The following is a 25,027-nucleotide window of genomic DNA, read 5'->3' on the forward strand; positions in this document are numbered from 1 at the left end:
TTGCGCTTTGGAGGGATGCTCGCACTTTATAGGTCTATGTGAAAGCTTGGAAATGACCTTAAAATTGCGCTCACGATTTTACAGCATGATTGCGGTTTCCTAAAATTATAGCTGTTGTGACTAATTTTTTAAAAGCGCGATCATGCTTCTCAGGCGTGCCCATGCTTCTCTTCGATTTCTACAAAAACTAGACATTACAATCTTATTCAAAATGTGTTTTAATGAAAGACTAGTCATATTTTGACCATTTTCTCACCCCCTCTTTAAGATTCTTCCTCATTCTAGCTTTGAAAGATTCTTCCTCTCTACTTCAATTCTTCCCAAACTCTCTCCAATTTCTTTAAAAATTGGTATGGGGCGAAGAAAGACTATTGGAAGAGGCTCTTCTTCCTTTGAATCTATCATGGAAAGAATGAAGGATGTCAATAATGATGCTCAAATCAAGTTTATGATAATATAGAGAAAAAAGACCTAATCAAATAGGCTTTTTGATAAAAATGTCCTCATCACACTTAGCATTTCTCACGAGGTAAATACTCTTCTAGAAAATATTGGCCTTAAAGACTTCTTTCTATACCAATCCATAGAATTAGGATTTGAAAACCTCACTAAGGAGTTTCTTTCCACCTTAGTGATTAACAAACAAGGAGATGGGAATGACTACTATGAAATAGAGTTTAGACTCTTTGGAAAGAAAAAGAATCTTTCAAGAACCCAATTTTTATTTTTCTTTGATTTTTAAGAAAGAAGCTACCTTTCCATTATTGAAAATCTTGTTGACATGCCTCTTTTATTTTCTCAACTTTGGAGGCAAATCTCTATCAAAGAAACCCATTCTAAAGACTCTCTCTCTCTCCAAAGACCTCAAATCCTTAGCTCAATGGGTAATGCATAGGATGATTGCAACTAACATCCATGCAAAGGACAATAAGGTGGAAAAAGTGCCATAAAAAGACCTTCTCTTCCTCTATGCTATGATAAATGGTAAGTGCATTCTCACTTCTAAATTCTTCCTTAATCATCTTCTTCATTTTGGCAATACACAAAAAGGTGTCATTCTTGTCTCTTCACACATTAATAAAATTGTCAAATATCTTCAATTCATTTCTCCTCTCAACAAATCCTCTCTTACTCCTCATATCTCACCTCCCTTATTAAGTTAGTCTTTCTTGAGCATGCCAAAGTCATAAGACTTAGGCCTAAACAGGAGGTTGATGAAGAATTCTTCCTTATAATAGGAGAAATATGGATGATAGAGAGAAGAGGAAAAAAAGGATCATAGATTGCCAAGTGAACCTACTCCCTCTAATTTCTAAGGACAACCCTCTCTCTCTTTTAAGGAAAAGATTGTAAAGCAAATGGAGAGGACTTGAAATTATCTCTATCACTTGCATGCGAATTTATTGAAAATCTAAAAAGTTCCCAAGATCTCTCATTGCCATATGGAAGATTGGAAAGAGGATAAAGAAGAAGAGGCTCTCATTCCCTCTCCTCAAGCAAGCAGAAGTGGCTTAGGGAAAGGTAAGAAGCATATGGTTCAAGAAGAGGAAGAAGAAGAAGAGGATGAAGAAGAAAAAGATTAATTTTCTATTTTCTTAAATTATTTTTGTTTTTTTTCTTTTTTTCTCTCATGCATACATTCATCTTTATTGATCATACATGTAAATTGTTTCACTTAATGCAAGTCTTATTTTATCTTTCTATGTTCTACTTCTTTGCCATTTAATTCTTTTGTCTTACTTTTTAATTTTGATAATAGGATGGAAGTGTGTTTAAATTGATTTCCAGGAAGTATAGGGGAGGAGTATGCATAAATTGATTTATAAGAATAAAAATGGGAGAAGTATGACTTAGTTGTAAAAACTAAAGGGGAGAAAATAAAAATATTGAAGGAGAGTAAATCTATCAAGTAAATTATTCTTTTGACTTTTGAATATTAACTACTAACTATTTAATTGCACTTACACATGATCAATTTTGGATTTCTAATTAATTTGGTTATCAAAATCAAAAAGTGAGAGATTGTTGACCTAAGGGACAATTAATCTCTATTTGATCTTAACATCCAAATTGAATATTGCTAACCTTGTGTCTAAGTGTCTATATGACAAAACATCAAAGGAACCTATCCAAAAATATAAGCATTCTTAAGCTTTCGAGGAAGTCTTGTAAAAAGACCCAAAAAGTGCGAGAGCACGGGGGTGCTTTTCATATGATCAAAATTATACAAGACGTTGAAAAGTCCATCTGAGATCCTGCCAATCACAACACGACACTTGGCGGTCAAAGTGTCAAAGCTTCAAGAAGTGCGGGGGCGCTTCATATTGGAGCTTAAGATTGAAAATGACAAACGATATCGCAATAAGAAGCGCAATGGTGCTTCTGAGCGCGAACAAGGTAGGCGCGAGGGTGCTATTATGGTGTGGGGGCAGTTTTCACCATTAATACGATGTTAGTAACTGCTGAGATATCAGTCACCCCATCAGAGCCACGTGTCTGCAGCCGTTGGAAAGCGTGGGGTGCATTTCAAGACTTTAGGCAATTTTTTTCCAAGTCATCAATTTACATTTAATGAGTTTCAGACACATTATAACACCTTCAAGAGGTTGGTATGAGTATAAGTACCCCTCTTAAAGACTCAATAAGTAAGCATTTAATTTAGGTATACTAAAACTCTTACAAATTCATTTGTCAACTTTCTACACCCATTTTCTTTCTTTGTAAAGTGTATTAAGTTGAAACTATTGTTTCAACTAAAGAGTGTAAAGGATTTTTGTGTGAGGCTAAGTATTAAAAACACAAGGAATTGATTGTTGAGTAAACATTAATACTCAAGGGTTAAGGGACTTAGTAAGATATTGGTTCATTAAGGGAAAAGGTTTAGTATTAGCCTTGAAAACACCAAGTTGTGGGGTGAACTTGCAAAATCCAAAGATTGTAATCTTAAAGATTATAGTGGAATACTCAAGTGTGGTTTTAAGGAGTGGATGTGGGAAGGATTGTTTCCGAACCACTATAAATCTTTGTGGCATCTTCTCTAACCCCTACTCTCTTCAAAACATCCTTAATCTTTCTTTCCTTATGTTTTACCCAAAACTACTTAATTCTGTAATTTGAGATCACTAATTCAATTCTTCTTCTTGGTTCCAAAGGAACAACATCCACAAACGACTACTAGTAAACCAAGCAGCCTCAAAACTGAACGATCTAGAAATAAGAACATAAAAATCTGCTTCAAAGGCAATAGGAGTAGAATGTGATCTGAATTACACTGAGGTAAATAAAAGACATAACATTTTGGAAAAAGTCCTTTCTATGGGATATTATAGAGAGCTCGGTCAAGATGAGCATTCTTAACTTGATTACCTTTGTGGCCTTATCCATGTAAAAGGAGTTCTAAAGAACCCTAGATCAATAAGGGCCTCTTCAAAAATCTAATTACTAAAATAGGCACTTCTTCTACAAGAAAAGTTGGAAGTATTGCTAACCGAAAGCATCGAATTAAAATTTTCAATAGCGAGCCAAGCTCATATAGATCGATGAAATGATGAGATAAATCATTCCACAGCTTGGAATGAAACTGCTCATTCGGGCATGCATACACCATAAATAATAACCACGAAACATTAGCACTCTAAGATATACAATAGAGAATAAATTGGGGATGCATTTTGATAATAGAAACACCCACGTCAAGCTTCTAGAAAAGCCAAATACCTCCACTATAGTCTAGAGCTTCAACTTGAACCTAACTATCAAAACAATTCCTACTATAAATATCCTTAATTGTATTACCATTAGCTTTAGTTTTGAACAGTCCCAACACACTTGGCTTGTGAATAGGAATTATAAATTTCAAGGTATGATCAAACGCTTTAGATACCAAACCTTGGCAATTCCAAAAAATGCACTTTAGAACAATGTAAAAAGGAAATAAACAAACAAAACAATGACATAAAACCTCAAGAGGAAGAAGCACTCAAAGGGCATATCCTCATTCAATAATCATGTCAACCCCTGCTAGGATCCCATCATCAACATCTTTTAGAAGGCCCTCTTCCTCAAGTGTAGAATCATCACCGCTTGATAAAAATTCCTCTACATTTAGAGGATTTAAAGAATAAGAGAAAGCTTGCTCAGACTTGAAATTAGCCAAGTGATCCGTAATAAATAGCTCTTAATTATCCACAGTTGTAGAATAATCCTCCTTGTGACTAACAATTTTAGGAAAAGTTTCTTTACCTTTCTGACCATGTACCACAGTGTCTTCAAGAGCAGTAGCTGCTTGATGAGATTTTCGAGCAGCGTCAAATAAGCATTTTTCTCATAGATAGTCCCTTAGACTAATTATTAATAATCTCCTGTAGCACCACATTATCTACCTATGAACATTGGGCCTTTTATTCTTAGACCCAAAACTAGATTGACCTTTTTGTCCTAAGCCATGAGCTACAAGGGTTTGCTTTTCAAAATTGGAAACATAAGCTTGGTTCATCTCCTTGTGCATATAAGTTGCCGCTACATTGCCAACTTTCAACACTACAAATCTTGATTTATTCATTCCCTCGATAACATCATTTTGACAACGATTATATAGACTCCCTTTGCCCCTCAAGTGCCCTAAAGAAACAGACCCCTCATTTCTTACAAATGTTCTTTGACTTTTGTTGGGTGGTAATCCAAGACCCAAAGTTCTCTAATACTTCAAGATTTGCAAGATTTTCTTCTTTATCTTCATTTTCCAATAGAGGAGCTGGCCTAACCTCTATTTGTTGAATTTCATCATTACTTTGCACATTAGAGATCTAACATGTTTTTTTAAATGCCCAAACTTGATGCACTCAAAACAAATTAGGTGTGTTCCTTCATATTCAATTCTACGTACTCGTCTTCTCAACTTGAACTTTGAAAGTAGAGGTTTGTTAAGGTCTAACTCCATACACATACACGTAAATTTAACTCTGGAAACCTCACAAGTATTAGTATTCATTTCGATTGGCTTCCTAATCTTTTTGTCAATGATAAGAAACTGTTCATTATAGTACTCAATAGGTAGAAAGGAAATCGAACCCAAGCCATAATAGAATCAGTTTTTGCCTTCTCAAGATTGATGTCATGGCTCCATCTCCAAAATGTTAAGTAATGGTCAATAGTTATCTAATGTACTTCAAATAATGCATAATTAAAATCAACCCAAGATGAAATTTTTATAAGAAGAAAACCATTCTCAATAAAAACTAGACCTATAATAGCCTTAGGCCTCCATAACTCACGAATTCATCTCTCAAAATATTTGTATCCAACCTTGTGCCGTAATAATCTAATAATTAGATTCAATCTCCAAGAATGATGCAACCGAGCTTTTTTTATTAGGAACTATGACTAAAGGGAATTTTACATTATCATAATCATTTAACCAAATCATCTTCATCATCTGAAATAAAATCATCCTCATCATTCCCAGACCCAAGCGACAAACCTAATAACTTTTCTCTAAAAGAAACCTTAGGACTCATTGTTTCTTTTTTATGGCCAACCCCCTCCATATTTGTCTCAAGGACTTGACTAAGGCATTGCAATATCCATAAACTGTCTCTCAATAAAAACTAGATCCATAGCAGCCTTAGGCCTCCATAACTCACGAATGCATCTCTGAAAATATTTGTATCCAACCTTATGCCATAATAATTTAATAATTAGGGTCAATCTCCAAGGATAGTGCAACCGGGCTTTTTTTTATTTAAGAACTGTGACTAAAGGGCATTTCACATTATCAGAATCATTTAACCAGATCATTTTCATCATCTGAAATAAAATCATCCTCATCATTCCCATACCCAGGCGACAAACTTAATAACTTTTCTCTAAAAGAAACCTTAGGACTCATTGTTTCTTTTCTATGGCCAACCCCCTCCATATTTGTCTCAAGGACTTGACTAACGCATTGCAATATCCATAAACTGTCTCTTAATCTTCTTGGTACTATGATCAATAAGATCTTCTTCCTCCAGACAGTGGCTACCAGAGGTTTTCTATTTTATTATTGCCAACACTTTTTAATATATATTGAAAGATCCTATTTATGTAATCTTGGATTCAAAATCAATGGTTGAAATCTATTATCTAATAAATAATTATTATATTTTAAAATTTAAATTTAGATTTTAATTGGTATTATGACCATTCGATTTAAAAATAAAGTTAAAGCTTACAACTATAATAGATTATATTCAAATTAAACATAAGAGCATCCTTAATAGTACTATTTATTTTAAAGGACTCATTTGAAAATTATTTTAAAGAATATTTAAATATAAAAAGAATTTTTTTATTTAAATTTAATGGACTCTTCGTATTTTGCTCTTTATTTTACTTTTATCTCAATATTTATTAATAGTTTTAATTTTTTTTCTTAAACTTTTATTAATAGAAAAAACATAATTAAAAATATAATAAGGTGCATTGAAACTTTTAATTTTTTTTCAATAATTATAAATTTAATAAATTAATATTCTAATAATTAATAATCTTTAATTTACCAAGTATATTTATTATTAGAGGGTTGACTATATATGTAGTTTATATTAGTATCGAATGATTAATATTTAATAATTATTTAAAATTATTAGATTATATCAATTATTTAATGTATAAAAAGAGATATTCATAATCTAGATATTTTTCCTTTTACTTATCCCATTAAATAAAGGGGAAACGATCCTAGATACCCCGATCTTTAACCATTTTCTCAAATCTATTCTCACCTTTAAAACATATCAATTTGGTCCATCATGTTTGCGTCTTGTATCATTCCTACCCACCCGTGTTTTGGTGTGTGCCACTAATGACATGGCATCCACACGTTGCTCTGCTTTGTCTACGTGGCTGAGGACATAGAAGTGCCTCAAAACTCACCATTTCGTCCCTATTACTTCCCCAATTTTTTTCCCAATTCTAATTTCTAGGGTTTCTAATTACAATACAACTAATAACTTCCATAACCCATTTCTTTAGCTTGTCTAAGGAAAATGATGCTTTCGTTTCAATTTGGTCATTTAGAGGCGGAGCTGTGCTCTTATCATGACGATTGGGTGAATGAGAAGAAGTTTGAGGATTGGGGCAGAGCTAAACTCTTACACTGATGAGAAGAAGTTTGACGATTGGGGTGGAGCTATGCTCTTACATGATTGTATAAAATATGAAGGAACGTTTGTTACTTTCCAAGTTCAGTTTCTGTGGTATGGTTGAATATTGTAATGAATGATTAAGTGAAGTTACTTTCCAAGTTTAATTAAGGGAAGTTTGATGAAGGGAAGTTTAATGAATGATTGAAAAGCTTTTGGTTTCTATGGTATGGTTGAACATGGTAATGAACGTTTGTTACTCTCCAATCAAACTTTGTGCCTGTTTCTGCTAGATAGGAGTTGCACTGCCAGACAAGCTTTATAGTTGATGTAGCAAGGTGTAGGATTTGGTTTTGTAGTAGATGGGTGGGGTTGAATCTTGTAATCAATGGTGAATTTAATTACCAACTTTTATAATTGATTATGCAATGAAGCTCTTATTTTTCTGTTAAGATATTTTGCATGTATTCCTTTTGGCTTTGATGAAGTAAAATGAACCTATAGTTAATATGACAGATTCACATTTGGACAGATAAAATAGGCATTAAACAGCCTTTTAACATTACTATAATATAGAATCCTTACAAAAATCATAAGGTACATTAAACATATGTCTTGAAAAAGACAAACACATAAAACAATACATATAAAGGCAAACTAATTGATATGGTTCAAATGACAGTTTTATTCCATGCAACTTTATAAGCTCTAACAAAAACACAGTATTGCAACTTCTCTAAGGCAACTTCTTAAACTTCTGCATTGGCTTTGGCAAAACATGTTGCCCTTCTTGAATCACCAAATCTGCATTCTTACTAGTCTTGTCTTTGTAGGTACCAACTTCTATTTGCCTTTCGAACTAGTTACCACCTTATCTTTGCCTTTGGAACTAGCTACCACCTTCTCTTTTGCCTTTATAGCTGTTGAAGTTTGGCTACAAACTTTCACACTTTGTACATGAGTAGCTGTAGTTGATCTTTGTTCCTTTGTAGCTGTAGTTGATCTTTGGGTGTCATACCTTTTTCTGGATTGCCTTGCTGCTGTTGCTGTTTCTGTATAACCACTAACAGTCCTCACATTCCTTTTCCCTGGCATCTGCATTATGACATTTTATATTTAGAACATGAAACATATGAAAACACACAAAATTAGAGATTCACATCTGACATGTTGAGTACGTACTCTTAAATACATATTACCAGTCTCTGTAGATATGTGCAGGCCATATCCTTTTCTAGCCTGCAGTACAACAACACATAACTCATAGGATTACTAAGTATAATTCACATAGAACTAAGTTATGAACAATAACTGAATTCTTTCTTTGACAATTATTCTCTTATCATATGGTGGTTTGGATTGTGAAGGACCAGCTTCTACATTTTCAACTGTAGTCTGATTTGGTACATCAATATTGGTAACATTACTTGTAGGAGCTGCTGGGTATCTACTTCTCCTTCTACTTCTCTGTTATAAGTAGAAAATTCTTGAATGAACATACTACTTAATTTGTGATATGACAGCTCTAACAAAAAAATTATACTTGATTGTCTAGAATATCTTTAGATGCAGGTGGATTATCCTTTCTTGGGCACCCTCTTTTATTATGTCCATATGCATTGCAAATTCTACACTGCATCCTTATTCTATTTCTACTTAATTTATTTGGATCCCTTTCTTTTTCATCAACAACTTTCTTTTTGTTCACCTTAGGTCTTCCTGGCATCTTTTTAAATGGTGGTGGATGCACTGGTGCCTCAGTGATCTCATGCCACATCTTCTGGCCATTTAATGGTTCAAGGGCATACTAATAGGCTTGTAAGTACATGTCCTTCTTATAGCATTCATCAACATAGTCATCCACATTCTGCCTCAACCAATGAATACTGAAAATTGTATGAATGCAAGGAATTCCAGTCAGTTGCCAAGCTCTGCATGTGCAACTCCTGTATAGACACCACAAACTAATCATCAAATATTTTAACCTGAAATTTGTCATTCAAAGCTACCTTTGGGATACAGAATCTGGTTTTCCACTTTAACTTCTCAATCTTCTTTCTAATCCTTGGGCACAATTCATCCATACTATTTTTCACCATGTCATACTTCATTTTAATCCTTTCTATCAAAGCACCCCTAATCTCTTTCAACATGTCAATAATATGCAGCAACCTTGTTTTGTATATCCATCCATTAAAAGTCTCAACAATGTTGTTGTCAACATTGTCACACTTAGGGAGAGTGTGATATGTATGCTTTACAGAAGAGTTTTGGATCCCTGGAAACAAATCCATTTTCTGCCTCAGGATCAACTTCTCTAAGTTCCTTCAAGTTAGCCAGAAATTGTGCTTCATATGTACTGTATACAATTTTCCAAAATAGTTATTTCAGTTCAATTCCATTATGCAATTTCTTCCAATTTGCATAAATATGTCTTGAACAATTTCTTATTTCAGCATGTGGGACATACTCTTGTAATACTTTAATAAGGCCCTATAAGCATCAACAAAACAAATTGCATATAAGTAATTTAACTATTAACTGATTCAAGTATAAGAAAAAATAAGCAATAAACAAACCTTTTGTTGGTCATTTATGAAGGTCCATCCTATGCCTGTGTCAATGGACAAGTCATTAAAAAATCTGCTTAGGAACCATCTCCAAGTGTTTTCATTCTCAGCCAACACCACTGCCTAAGCAATGGGGTACATTTGGTTATTACCATCATAACCAATTGCACTTAAAATTGCACCCCCAAGTATATTCTTCAGAAATGCACCATCTAGGGATATGACAGTCTACAACCTTCCATAAAACCCTTCCTTAATCCACTAAAACATCTGTATAATCCTTGAAAAACAGAATTATCCCCTTCTATATTGCATTCTAGGTCAAAACATCATTCTCTATAACTCTCTTCAATTCATGCACATAGGATCTCAACTTGGCATAATGAGCCTCTATTGATCCTCTAAGCTTCATTAAAGCCAGCTTTTTTGCCCTATAACATGAGCATTTTGAGACCTTTAGTGCATATTTTGTCATCAAATCAGATTCCATTTCAGCTACAGAATAATTTGGTTTCTTTCTAAATTCATTTAAAAACTCATCACCCAGCCACTTTGTAGTTGCCAAATTATTTCTTTACACCCTAGCACAGTTATGGTTAGGTTTAACAGTCTTAACCATGAATGTCCTCTCATTTGGAACTTTTGAAGCATACACTCTCCAACTGCAGTTTCCTTTACATTGTGCTTCCATCCTATCTTCTCTAGTCCTTTTCCACCATACATCATACCCATTTGCAATAGCATAATTTTGTACTGCTCCTCTAAATTGTTTTACATTTGTGAATTTCATTCCTGCTACAAACTTTAACTCTTGATGATTACACTTAGGATTGTAAATTATTTTTTTCTCCTTCTTTTTTTTGCTAAAACCACAATCATCCTCATCACTTGAAACAGGAGTATCAACCTTAGCATCACTGTCAGGGTACTCAAAATGGCACTCACTACTATTATCACTCATATTGCCATCCACTCTAGTATTGCTACTAGCCCCCACAAACCCAGTGTCATCTCTCCCTTGGTCCCTATCCAATTCTAAACCAAATCCATTGTCAACTACAGTCTTGCTAAAGTCCTTCAGATTCTGTTTTGCAGTCACATATTCCTCATCCACATCTGAGTCAGAAACATCAGAAGATAGGCTATCCTCATCATCACATTCATCATTTTCAGGGGTATAATCTTCATCCTCACTAGATCCAACATAGTCATCAACATTGTTCACACATTCAGGTTCTACTTGATTTTTTCCTTTATTTACAACACTTTCAGGTTCAGTTTCATTTTGATTTGCATTTTCAAATTCAACTACAGTCAATGGTTCATCTGCATTGTCGTTATGATGTTGATTCTCATTTTCAGTTATAGTTTGCCCACAATTTGGAGTAATTGTTACAACTTCAGCATAAACTTTTAAAAAGTCATACTCTAAACCTTCTGCAAACATCTTTTTGCACTCTTCCTCAGTCTCAACCAAAACTAAGCCTAGTTCATTCCCTATAGGGTTCCATCTCCTAGGGGGTTCATAGGCAACACTTAAGAAATGTGTATATCCTAATATTTTCACTATCTCCTCATTATCATCCATAGTGAAACTAGAAATGCCACTAAGATTTACAAAACATCCACCAACATAGTTGACTATAGGATTACTAATTAATGCCCCACCATGATGAAATTCAATAGAAATACTGCAGAAATATACACACAACAATTATATTAGTAATGCAACAATACAAATGCCACTTTCTAGTAATAACAAATGCAAATGCATGTAGTAATAACAAATGCAAATGCATGTAGTAATAAAAAAATGCAAGTGCTCAAAGGTTATAGTGATAACAAATGCATTTTCCGTACAATGTTATACCCACGACAATAAGATTCCCCACCACTTGCATTGCTTTATCCATTCAATGTATTAATAAATACATACCCTCGTTATCGTTTTCTGGAAGGAGCCATCTTGTGGGGGACCACAGGCACGAGCTTCAATAATAATGGACCACAGGAGAAGGGACAAAGATAATAGAGCGAAATGGGCGAAATGAGGCTATATGTATGGACGAAACGGGTAAAAATTAGAAACCCTAGAAATTAGAATTGGGGATAGAATTGGAGAAAAAATTGGAGAAAAAAAAAACTAATATCCACGTAGACAAACTAGAGCAACGTGTGGACCCCATGTTATTAGTGGCACACACCAAAACACGGGTGGGTAGGAATGATACAAGACGCAAACATGGTGGACCAAATTAATATGTTTTAAAGGTGAGGGTAGATTTGATAAAATGGTTAAAGATCGATGTATCTAGGATTGTTTTCCCTTAAATAAAACTAATATCCACGATACTACAGCAGCATATGACACATGAAACGAGAGTCACTAAAACAAACATTAAAGAAAAGATGGAAAGAAGTTGTGTCCAATATGATGTTATATATTATGATGTTATATATCGAGGATGAGATCATTTAATTGATTTCTCTCTCTATTTCTTAAATTTTTTATTAATTAACATAACAGTAGTAATTAATTAGTGTAACCAACCCTAGACTTAAGACTTAATAACATATTTATACTTTAAAATTTTAGAAAATTCTAGATGTATTAAATAAATATTAATAATTAATTAAGTCCTTTGATTTTACCAAAAATTTAGTTAAATGAATATTTATTTACAATTTAATTAAATTCAAATAATTACTAATAAAATTTAATAATTATCACTAAATATTTTTTATAAAATCTTCTTGTATTAATTTTAGCGTTTTTAAATCAGAATATATATAAAATTGTATCAAAATTGAAAAATAAGTCAATCAGCACTGTGTGGAGTCGATCGATTCTACACAAAGTCTATTCAACTACATGCAGAGTCGATTGGATTAGGAGGACAAAAATAGTTCTGCAAAAAGTTTATATTTTAGTTCTTGAACTTGTAAAACTTTTGTTTCGCCTTTTAAATTTAATTTTTTTTGTCAATTGAGTTCAAATTGATTATAGAAAAATAATTTTAATTCAATTATTCTCAACTTTAAATGAAATTTGTCCGTCCTCAATCTCCCGAGACTTTAGAAAGAAAGTAGCTTAATAAAATTCTAAAGTTTTGAATATTTAACCTAATAAAATTACAAGTAACTTTATTTGCTAATCAATAATAATGCAAAAGGTAGATGACATTTTGCCTTGTACTAAAGACAACAAGATCCACGATACAACTATGACTGAAGGAGAGAGCTATCTTGGTCTGCCTACTTGGTAGGGTAAGGGAAAAACTAAAGCGCTTCAATTCCTCATGAATAAAATCTCTGAGAAAGCAGCAGGTTGGAATACTAATTTACTATCTTACTTTGGCCGAGAAATCCTCCTGAAAGCCGTCCTCACTGCAATTCCATCATATGCTATGGCTGTTTTCAAATTTCCAAAGAGTTTTTGTGCCTCAATTAACAGTATTCTGGCAAGGTTTCGGTGGAAGAATGACATTTCAAAAAGGGGAGTGTATTGGTTGAGTTGGAGCAGGCTGTCTAGAGCTATGTTTTGTGGGGGGATGGGTTTCAGAGATCTGGAGATTTTTAATTTGGCGATGTTGGGTAAGCAGGTCTAGAGGCTCATTGAGAACCCCTCAACTCTTTGGGCTCAGGTGCTAAAGCATGTTTATTTCCCCTCTGGAAATTTCTGGTCAGCAGAACTAGGTAGGTGTCCGTCTTGGATATGATGTAGTCTCATTCTTGGTAGGGATGCCATTAAACAAGGTATTAGGTGGAATGTGGGTAACGGGGAAAAATTCTGGTGTGGAGTGATGCATGGATACCCAACTATCCCAGGTTTAAAGTGTCTTTTTTTGCCTCCTAATCCTTCGGATGTGTTTTTAGTTAGGGATCTTATTGACCAAGATCTAAGGTGTTGGAATTCGAGGCTGGTTAGGAGTCTTTTTAACTCTCAGGAATCCAAGGCTATATTAAAGAATTCCCTTTGGCTTCTATTCAAAAGATAAGTTAATTTGGCCTGCGAATAGGAACGGCTCTTATTCTGTAAAATCTGGGTACCATTTCCTGATGCTCAAGCAAGAAGGTTCAAGCCCACATCCTCGGATTTCTTTTGTGGATAATGAAGCGTATCTTGAGAAGTGTTGGGGAAGCTTTTGGAGATTCGAACAATCCCAAAGGTTCAGAACTTCTTATGGAGGATAGCCACGGATGCCCTTCCAACTCAAAGTAATTTGTTTCAGCGTAAGGTTGTATCCTCGCCCCTGTGTGCTATTTGTGAAGTTCAAGAGGAGTCGGTAGAACATGCTGTGTTTTTCTGTTCACATGCAAAAGCTACATGGTTTCTCAGCTATTTGAGGTACTCTCCTTCCCTTTTGGGCTTCTCTTCTTTCTAAGATGGTGGCATGCTATCTTTAAGGAGTTTGCAGGAGCTGAAAGAGAGTCGGTTGTGGCAATCTTGGTTTATTTGGAAAGCTCGTAACTCAGCCGTTTTCAATGGGGTTATGCCTGATCCTCCGGATACTTGGAAAAAATACCAAGCTTTTTCTTTTGAGTGCGACTCTTTGAGCAGTCATAATTCCAGATTATTGAGCGAGCCCCCCTCTGGTGGCCAAGAGGCGATGAGATGGCAGTGTCCAGCCCTGGGTACAATCAAATACAATTCTGATATGGCCTGGAATACTAACTCGCAATTGGCATGTTTAGGAGTCATCGCCAGGGACAGTCGTAGAAAATTAATCTCGGGTAAGGTTATGAAATTTGACTGTTTTTCCGTTATTTTGGGGAGACCTTGGGTTTGAAGGAGGCTATCCGTTTAGCAATTAAAAAAGGTCATGTTGTTTCTTTTCAGACAGACTCAGCAGCTTTAGTGGAAATGGTTAATCGTGCTGTGAACATTAGTTGGGATGTAGAGGCTATAGTGCCTGATATTCAAGAGGGATTAACATCTTTTGCTCAAGCATCAGTCTCAGTGGTGAGGAGAGATGTGAATAGAGCTGCTGACAGTTTAGCAAAGTTTGCTTTGTCTAATTTTCGTCCCCCTAACTGGTTGGTTAATCCTCCTCCAAGCCTGGAGAGGGCTTTGTATTTTGGTTATATTCATTCGTAATGAAATCCTTGCTATTAGCAGTTCAAAAACGAAAAAAAGAAAAAAGAAAAAAAAAGAAATCCAAGATCCACAATACAACAGCATATGACACATGAGACAGGACAAAATCACTAAAACAAACATTTAAACAGAAGATGGAAAGAAGTTGTATCCAATATGCTGTTCTATATCGAGGACGGGATCATTTAATTGACAAATTCTATGGCTTCTCTCTGTTGGTTACCCTGCAAGGGCTGGTAACGGGTGGGGATCACGTGCAACTTATTCTTTCTTGTAATGGTGGCTCCAAAAGTTTCAGTCATGTCTAAATCTTCTGGTGCGACCCCATCTGGTAGCTTCCAGTCAAAATGGTAGAGTAATTGGGCTAAAGGTAGCTGCATATTGGCCATACCTAAATTCATGCCTGGACATATCCTCCTTCCACCTCCAAATGGGATGTATTCAAAATCCATCCCTATAAAATCGACTGCAGCGTCCAAGAATCTCTCAGGTATGAACTTGTCAGCGTCACGCCAGGTCTTGGGATCTCGACCGATTGCATAGGCATTTACAATCATCCTGGCTTTGGCTGGTATTTGGTACCCTCCAATTGCACAACTTTGTTTGTTCTCTCTTGGAAGTAACAGGGGCAATGGAGGATGTAGCCTTAAAGTCTCTTTTATTACTAATTCCAAGTATTTCAAGTCCTTAACGTCGGCGTCGCGGATTGTTTTCTTCCCTTTAAAAGCTTCCCTTACCTCTGCCTGTGCTTTCTTCAGGACTCTTGGATTTCTCATCAATTCTGACATTGCCCATTCTATAGTGTTCGAAGACGTCTCTGTTCCAGCAATGAAAAAATCCTGCAAAGACATTTTAATAAGTATTCACAAAAGCTTGGAGGAGATTAATAATAAATTGTACCATCCCCTGAACTTACAAAAATGACAGCTTTAATGTGGTCAGTTGTTACTTCACACTGAAAGCGGCCACTTCTTTGAAGCTTCAAGAGAACATCAACTAGATCTTCTCTCTCTGTTCCATCGTTATTGATTTCTCTGCTCGTCAGTTTCCTACTGTGTTCCTCAACGATGTCACTCAACATTCTGTCAATTTCCTTAGCAACTTCCTTTACTTTCCCTTTAAAACCATTGATGTCATGAAGAAACGTTAACGAAGGGAACACATCAGCTATCTGAAAACCTCCGGCAAGTGTCGTTGCTGCCACGCATACTGCAATGGCTGTATCCTGTTCTTTGCATTCTTCCCCAAAAGCTGCTTTGAAGACTATAACATTAGTGAAGCGACAAATTCTGTCACCAAAATTGATCGGTTTACCCAGAGACATTCGAACTGATTCAACGAGTGTCTGGACCTCCTCTTCACGAAGAGAAGAGTATGATTGAACCCGTTTAGGCCCTAAGAGTTCTTCGGCGCCAACCTTTTTCATCTGCTTATAGTATTCACCATATGGAGAGAAAGCAATATCTTTACCATCGTATAGTACAATGTCAGTAGCAAGAAGTCGTGGTCTCTGTGCAAAGTTAAGATCATGCGTCTTTAACACCTCTTTAGCCATCTTACCATCGGAAACCACCATTGTAGAAACCTCACCCAGTTGCAGGTGTAGGATCGGTCCGTATTCTTTGGCAAGTTCTAGGAGAGCATGATGAGGCAGCTTACCTGCTAAGTTGTGCAGGTTTCCAATAATAGGAAGCTTCATCGGCCCCGGAGGCAACTTCTTGACTACCTTCTGGTCAGCTTCAGTTTTTTGGCACCATACCTTCATGCGATGCGGATGAGAAGGATGGAAATGAAGAGAGACAGATGTAGAAGTTGGAAATCCCACCATCGTTGTTGGGTGCAAAGTAAGGGCTCCCATCTTTGAAGTCGGGAAAGCTAGAGAACCCATAGTTGTTTGATTCTGAAAAAGAAGAAATGAAAAGCTCCGGTGGGCTCTTTTCTTATCCTGGAAACTCTTGATCCATAGTTTCTATAAATATAGAGGATTAAAATAGGGAATTCAAACCAAAAAAACAATAAATAACAGAAGAAGAGAAAAGTTGAAGGCGGCGGTCCATTTATTTATTCATTCAAAGTCAACTAACTACACCTTGGAAAATTCAAAGCCAATTATTTCTTGTCTAATGTTTACCTTTCTTATGCAAATTCCTTTCTTCTTCCTTTTTATTTTTATTTTTTCCAGCGGCCTCTGTGACCTAAAAGAATTTCCAGGATTTTGAGGACTTTGGAGACATTATTCTAAGCTCCAAATATAATTTAATCATTGAATTTATTCAAAATAAATGAAAGTTTAACTATGTAATTTAATTGTTGTGCTATTATATCCTTCACCTATTCCATTATTGAATTAATATATATAATGTTTTATGTAAGAAATATAAAGAAAATGTCATTTCTCTGAAATAAGCACAGTAGATGAGATCATTTTATGTAAGTTGTGATGAAAATCTAAATATACGAGGGCGACAACTTAGAAAAGTTAGTCAATATTGTTAGGACGTCTTTCAACTTCAGTTTTGCTTGTACAGAAAAAGAAAAGAAAAGAAAGCTTCTCCTTTGCAACTTTCGTCCGACTTGCGTTAAACGGATATTTTCAAAATGAAATTGGTTAACGAATTGGTCAAGATGATATTTATTAGTTTAACCGGTTATACCGTCGGTAAAACTGATTTAATAAAAATTGATTATAATTTATTATTATATTTTAAAATAATTATTATTATAAACTCATAGTAAAAATAATAAACTCATAGATAACAAATCTTAACCATTGATTGTAAATTAATGATCAAAATTATATAAACATGATCTATCATATATATTTTGAATATGCGAGAATTTTAATTCAATAATAAATTATCAAATTTTAATTATATTTAACAAAGTTTAAACATTAAAATCTAAATAATTAAATTATAAATTTAAGTAGATACATATCAATAGAATTATAATATTATTTTTTATTATCAAGCCTATAAGTAAAATAATAAAAATTAAAATATATAAGTTCTAAAACAATAAATTATAAGTAAAAAGAACTACTGCCTTTCTTTTAAATGCAAGTTGTAATAGACAAACGCAAGATTATTCAATCTTTAGAGTTATGATATATTTCTCTTTGATATTCTTATAATTTGTTTTACAAATATATGTAAATGAAATAGTTTCTGTTTAGCCAGTTCAGTTTGTTTTAACCGTAAATTCAATTATTATAGATAATCTTGAATTGATCTTCGGTTTCCGATTAAACTAGTTGATCTGATCTAATTTTTAAAACTATAAATTAAATTTCATCAAATAGAATAGTATTAAACACATAAACGCCAAATTAACAAATAAAAAAAACTTAACAAATACATTAAAAGACGTGGATATTAGTGTGCTAAAGAATTTGTTAAATTATTTTGTTTGGATAAAATACTATTATGAGATTTAGTGAAATATATTTGTTAACTCTCATACATCGAAAAGATATTATGATACCCATTATATTTAATTTTATTAACTGTTTAGTGGATAAATTACATGGATAATCACTAAATTTTACACTTCATAATAAAAAAAAATATCAAATTTTTAAGTTGTAACTAAATAATTACTAAACTTTTGTATTAATAAAACCTGTAAATTTTTCTAGCATATTTATAAAATAAATTATATGAATAGTTAGCAAATTTTACATTTTGTAATAAAAAATTATTAAAATTTTATTTGTAATTAAATCGTAACTAACCTTTGCTTTTAATAGTTTTACTAAATTTTATTAAGCTTAAAAATAAATATTTTAAAAATATTTCTTCTCTAACTCTATATCATTTAGGACACGTGTAAAAAAAACTTATAGCATTAAATTTAGTTAACAATTAGATACACAAATATTATTATAAACTTAAAAATAATATACTCTTTCTTCTTATATTTGTTAAATCATATTGTGTTTGTAGGAGATAAATTATGACTTTTCCTGATAATAAAAGAAAAAGGAATGAATTAGTTTTAAGATTCACACTAATGCTTATCTTTTTCAATTTACTTGAAAACAACCATTGTTATTAAAATTAAAATTTAGTAAGCATTTAGTTATAAATAAAAGTTTAGTACCTTTTTATTACAAACTGTAAAGTTTGATAACCGTCTATATAATTTAGCAACACACCAATCAGTAATATTCATCGGTGTTATTAAATTAAAATTTAATTATAAATAAAAGGTTTGACATTTTTTTATTAAAAAATACAAAGTTGAGCGACTGCCCATATAATTTACTAAATGTTTACCTCTTCTATTGAAAATAAAGATATATTATGTTAGTCAAAATAATTAGTGAGAGTTAATATTATTAGTAATTCAGAAATATCTAAAATAACCTTAATTAAAAACTCCTATCCTAATAATTTAAATCTTGAAAAATAAAACAAAAAAGAAAAAGGAAAATTGAGAAACTAAAATAAGGCAACAAAACATAGTAGCAGCCATGACCTATGAAGATATGCTAGTAATTTAGATTGGAGGTAATGAGGTGAGGACGACGAAACTTTCAATGATGATAATGGATGAGAGAGAAAAGAATTGGTGTACAAAATGTATGCATGATAACTTAAAGAGAAGCTGTGAAATTGGATATTCTTTAAGATTTTTACCTTATGTTATTTTATTTGATTTCTTATTTGAGCTGAAATTGAAGAAATATAAATGCATGAAAAGCAAAAAGAATGTAACGTGAGTTACACTCTAAGTGTTTGATAAAATGATTGAGAGAATTCTTATGAATTACTTACATGAGTTGCAGTTTTTAATCAAACACTTTAAATATTTTACCTTATATGTTATTTAATACTTTTTAACAGAGATAATTTTATTGCATCTTTAAAGACCTTTAAATACAGAGTTGCCATTGTTATGAGCCTGAAAATTACATTCTAGGGCAATAAGAGAATTTACAAGCCTAAAAGATTCTTGTAAGCACTAGATGTATTCAAATATTACTAAAGCTTTTGCTGAAAGCCGAAATCTTTTTGTAGCCGTTTGGATAATTTGGAGCGAGTCTCTTTCAAATAATACTTTGTCCCATTTGAAAGTAGACGTCCAATCCATGCAGTCCCTTAATGCAAGACATTTAAGAATAAAAAGGATTATAGATGCGAAGATATACCTTTGCATGACCAAGAATGGTATTAGTTGTTGGCCTTTGTAGATAGGAAACCCACACTAACATGATTAAGATGATGCAGGCATCATCGAAATTTACTTTAATCCGGCTCGAGTGAGGAAGATTCAAGTGCCAGTCCAATAGGTTCTAGTGAACAACTGAACAAGGTGATGCTTCATGAGCATATTGAAATTCTATCAAGTCACTGGATGCTCTCTGAATGATCTCCTCTTCTTTGATTCATTGATTCTCAAAGATTATATCATTTCTCGCTTTCCAAATGTGCTCTAGAGTGAAAGCTAGACAAGGGAGTAAGGATTCATCTTTACTTTGTTCAGTAAATTCAGCTCGTTTCTTATTATGTTTTTCATGCTTCATTTTTATCTTTGTTTTAATTCCAAAAAGAACAAGAATTATAGGGTCACCAATTCTTAATCTATTGAAAGATCATATTTTATAATTAATAATTGGAATTTATTATCTAATAAACAATTTTTCTTTTTAAATCTTAAATTCAAATCTTAATTAGTATTTTAATCATTAGATATAAAATTAAAAATAAACATTATAAATATAATAAATTATGTTGAAATTAAAAATAAAAAAGATCTCGCTTCGGAGGAAACATAAGTAAAAGGAAAACTTAGTATTTTTCTCATAGAGCTATAGCTGGTATTTTTTATTTATTTCATTACCTATAATTTAGGAATTAAATTGATAATCTTTCTCAAGATTTCATTTGGAAAAAAAAAATGACATAGTTTTAATAAAACTTGAATTTCTTAGGTCAAGCCAACTCTTTTTCAGTCATCCAATTTTTTCAAATTTTATGAATTTTTATAGAAATTAATTTTAATATTATTACCAAACCGAATTAATAATGTTTTTTTTCTATTTAACTGAATGTTGAAGATTTATTTTAAAAATTTATTTCGTGATGCATGCTATAATTATATTATTTTGATTATAAACATCAATATAAAATAAATTGTTAATATTTTATAATTATTTATCATATTTTAAAAATAATAATAAATTTAAAATATTTCAAGTCTTTCTTAATAAAATTTCTACTATTTTAATACTTTATTAAAAATTATTAATCATATGTAAAATTAATATCACAAATATTATTAATTTACTATTTTTAAGAACTTAAAATTACTATTAAAGATAAATTAAATTATTATTTTTAGAATTAAAATTACCATTTAATAAAAAAAATAATATATTAGTCGATGTATTAATTATATAATAAATATAAATTATACATCAGCATAGTGTTTATGAATAAAAAAATATTAAAATAGAATTTTTAATTTATTTAATATACTATTTTTTAAAATTAAAAATTATTGTGGAATATGCTACTTCCGCACGATTCGGGTAATTGAATCATGGTCGCTCCTAATACGAAGGATACAGTTCTTTCTATGAAACTTGATGTGTGTAAAATTCTTAACTTGACAAATACAACAAATACCTCATGCCAATCCTGAATATTCAAATCTCTGTTTGACTAATCACGTGCGAAGAAATATTGGACCACCAACCCAACAAAATATGCGAGGAAGAAGAGTAAAAAGGAACCCTCCGGGTACCTATTTGTTTCAATGATTTTTGTCAAAGTATTAAATTAAAGATAATTTAGCATTGTACGAGTAAATCATATAAACAATCAATAAATTTTACTTCAAATTCTAATAGTTATTGTTTGAAAATTGAAATCTATGGTCCTGACCATTGTAAATTCATGATAAGTAGGATTACAACATGTTGAATGATGGTGCTGCTAACTTATTATAATAAATTTTACTTCAATTTCTAATAGTTTTTGATAGTTAATATAATATTAAAAATAATTAATATGTTATTTTATAATAAAATTTGAATTATTATCTAGTTAAAAAAGTAATTTGTCAGTTAATATAATATTAAAATATAATTAATATTATTATTTTTATAATAAAATTTAAATTATTATCTAATTAGGAAAGAAACTTGTTAGTTAATATAATATTAAAAAATAATTAATATGTTATTTTTTAGAATTACAATCAGTGTTATTAAAATTATAATTTATTAATCAATAAATTAATAAAAAAATTATAAAATTATATAAAATGTCTAAAAGATAAATATAAATATTAAAATATAAATACAGATATCAAAAAAATATAATAAAATTTGAATTATTATCTAGTTAAAAAAGTAATTTGTCAGTTAATATAATATTAAAATATAATTAATATTATTATTTTTATAATAAGATTTAAATTATTATCCAATTAGAAAAAATTTGTTAGTTAATATAATATTAAAAATGATTAATATGTTATTTTTAGAATTACAATTAGTGTTATTAAAATTATAATTTATTAATCAATAAATTAATAAAAAATTATAAAATTATATAAAATGTCTAAAAGATAAATATAAATATTAAAATATAAATACAGATATCAAAAAATATTATGTCTCGATTAGTTATTTATCAACATGGATAATTAGTGTTATTATTTTATTATAAATGATAATAAAATGAGTTTATAAAATTTTTAATAGAATTTCTAATTTTTATGCACATTTATTAAATTTTAATAATAATTTAAAGTATTTTTAAATATCTTTCTTAATAAATATTTTAAAATTTTAAAATTCTATTAATAAATTAAATATAAAAATCATTTTAAAGTATTTATTATTTAGTTTGTTAATATATATAAAATTTATACTATAAATATTATTAATAATGCTATTTTTTAGTATTGAAAATATTATATAATTAGAGAACTAATTTTATTAGTAGCATAATAAAAAAAAGGCCTAATAATCTAGAAAATCTAAATTTTTACAGTAGGTTACTATTTTGACCAATTCTCTTAAAATTGTCAATATTGTCAATTTAGCCATGATTTGATCAATTAAGTGCAATTTTTGTTAAATTGAGCTGCTGGTCAAAATTAAGCAACGTGAATGCAATTTAAGAAATGAGAATTTAAAATTAAGTAATGTTTATCCATCAATTTGAATTTCTAATTTTTTAATTGGCATTTGTGTCACTGTTCACGTTATTTAATTTTAACAAACAACTCAATTATGTCAAAATTGCACTCAATTTGCTAAATTATGAATTGACAATTTTAAAAAAATTAACCAAAATAGCAAAATTTCATTAAAACTTGAATTGTTTAGGTTATTAGGCCATATGAAAGTAATCAAAATGTTAGTTTCTAAGTATTAGCTAATTATGGAAATGATTTATTAGTTAATATATTAATTATACAATAAACATAAAATAATATATCAATATGATGTTTATATGCTAAAAATAAATATATATGTCACAAAAATTATATAAATAAATAGATACACATTTCAAAAGAAATTCATATCTTGATTTATTAATTATATATATATATATATATATATATATATATATATAATCAATTAATATGTTACTTTAGAGGAATAGAAGAAAGATGCTAATGCCACAGCCTAAAAGGTTATAGCCACAGCTTGTACATGAATTTTATTAATAAAATTTTATTTTATATATACATAAATATCCTTAATTTACTTTACATATTAACTTATATTTTTAGGAAATACAATTTATTATCTTATCTATTTTACACAAATGCTTTTATCTAGTTGGATAAGAAATCAACAATTAAATTAACACATCGATAAACTTAAAAAGAAAAATAACAAACAACTCAAGTTAAACCTTCTCATAATTGATAAGTGTATAAGATTTGCAAATAGAAGTTAAAAATTCATCTAAATATCTAAGCAAATTTTATAAAATTGTTAAACAAAGAATATTCTATTCAAAGCATATAGATTCACTCGATAAAAAAATCTTTCATCTAGTTTTTGATGAATCAAACAAGCTTAATTTTGGGAAAAGTGTTTGTGTGAATGATCTTTTAGGTGTATTTGAGGAACTTAAAGTAAATATTGATGACCCCTCAAAAGGAGTAGATGAATCTATAGAGAAAATTCAAAAAGAATAACAAAATCAAGATGCAACTCAAGACTCCCAAAATCTTCTCAAGGCTTGGAACTTCAAAAAGGATCATCCTCCTATTCAAGTCATTGGGGACTTGTCAAAAGGTGTAAGTACTCGTTCTAAACTAGTAGCTTTAAATAATCTAGTATTTGTTTCTAAAATTGAGCCAAGGACCATTAATGAGGCTCTAAATGATGAGAGTTATGTGATTACTATACAAGATGAACTCAACCAATTTGAGAGAAACCAAGTGTGGGAACTTGTTCTTAGACCCAAGGATAACCAAATTATAGGTTTAAATGGGTGTTTAGAAACAAGCTAGATGAGCAAGACTCTATCACTAGAAACAAAGCTAGATTGGTTGCAAAAGATTACAACTAAAAGGAAGACATTAATTATGATAAGACCTTTGCTCCGGTTGCTAGATTAGAAGCTATTAGGATGCTTTTAGCATATGCATGTCACATGAATTTTAAGTTGTTTCAAGTGGATGTGAAAAGTTTTATTTTTAAATGGTTTCATTGAGAAAAAAGTCTATGTTGAGCAACTTTCCGATTTTAAAAATTATAAGTTTTCTAATCATATTTTAAACTTTTGAAAGCCTTGTATGGGTTGAAGCAAGCTCTTAGAGTTTTGTATGAAAGGCTTAACTCTTTTTTAATTAAAAATGAATTTCAAACGGGCAAGGTTGGCACTACTTTTTTTGTAAAGAAACATAAACATAATACTTTAATTGTTCAAATTTATGTTGATGACATTATATTCTGAGCTACTAATGAGTTGCTTTGTGAGGATTTTGCTAAGTATATGAGTAAAAAATTTGAAATGAGCATGATGGGAGAGCTCAAATTCTTCCTTGGTCTTAAAATCAAGCAAAGCAAGAATGGGATATTCATCAACTAATTCAAGTACATAAGAGAACTCCTAAAGAAATTTGAGATGGATGGTTGCAAAGTAGCCAAGACCCCGATAAGTGTCACAACTAAATTGGATAAGGATGAAAAGGGTAAGAATATAAATGAAAAGCTGTATAAAGGTATGATTGGCTCACTTTTATATTTAACCGCCTCT

At 31.3% G+C, this 25,027-nt stretch overlaps 1 protein-coding gene across 1 annotated transcript; it reads right to left on the reverse strand.

Moving 5' to 3' along the window:
* Positions 1-14,877: 14,877 nt before the first annotated feature.
* On the reverse strand, positions 14,878-16,770 carry LOC8282848 (premnaspirodiene oxygenase). The gene is made up of 2 exons (XM_002522854.4): positions 15,709-16,770; positions 14,878-15,631 (listed from the first exon to the last, which is right to left on the reverse strand). Exons 1-2 carry the CDS (start codon positions 16,678-16,680, stop codon positions 14,978-14,980), a joined length of 1,626 nt encoding a protein of 541 aa, XP_002522900.2. The 5' UTR covers positions 16,681-16,770; the 3' UTR covers positions 14,878-14,977.
* Positions 16,771-25,027: the final 8,257 nt, after the last annotated feature.

Source organism: Ricinus communis, chromosome 10 (assembly GCF_019578655.1).
Source record: "Ricinus communis isolate WT05 ecotype wild-type chromosome 10, ASM1957865v1, whole genome shotgun sequence".
NCBI classification, from domain to species: domain Eukaryota; kingdom Viridiplantae; phylum Streptophyta; class Magnoliopsida; order Malpighiales; family Euphorbiaceae; genus Ricinus; species Ricinus communis.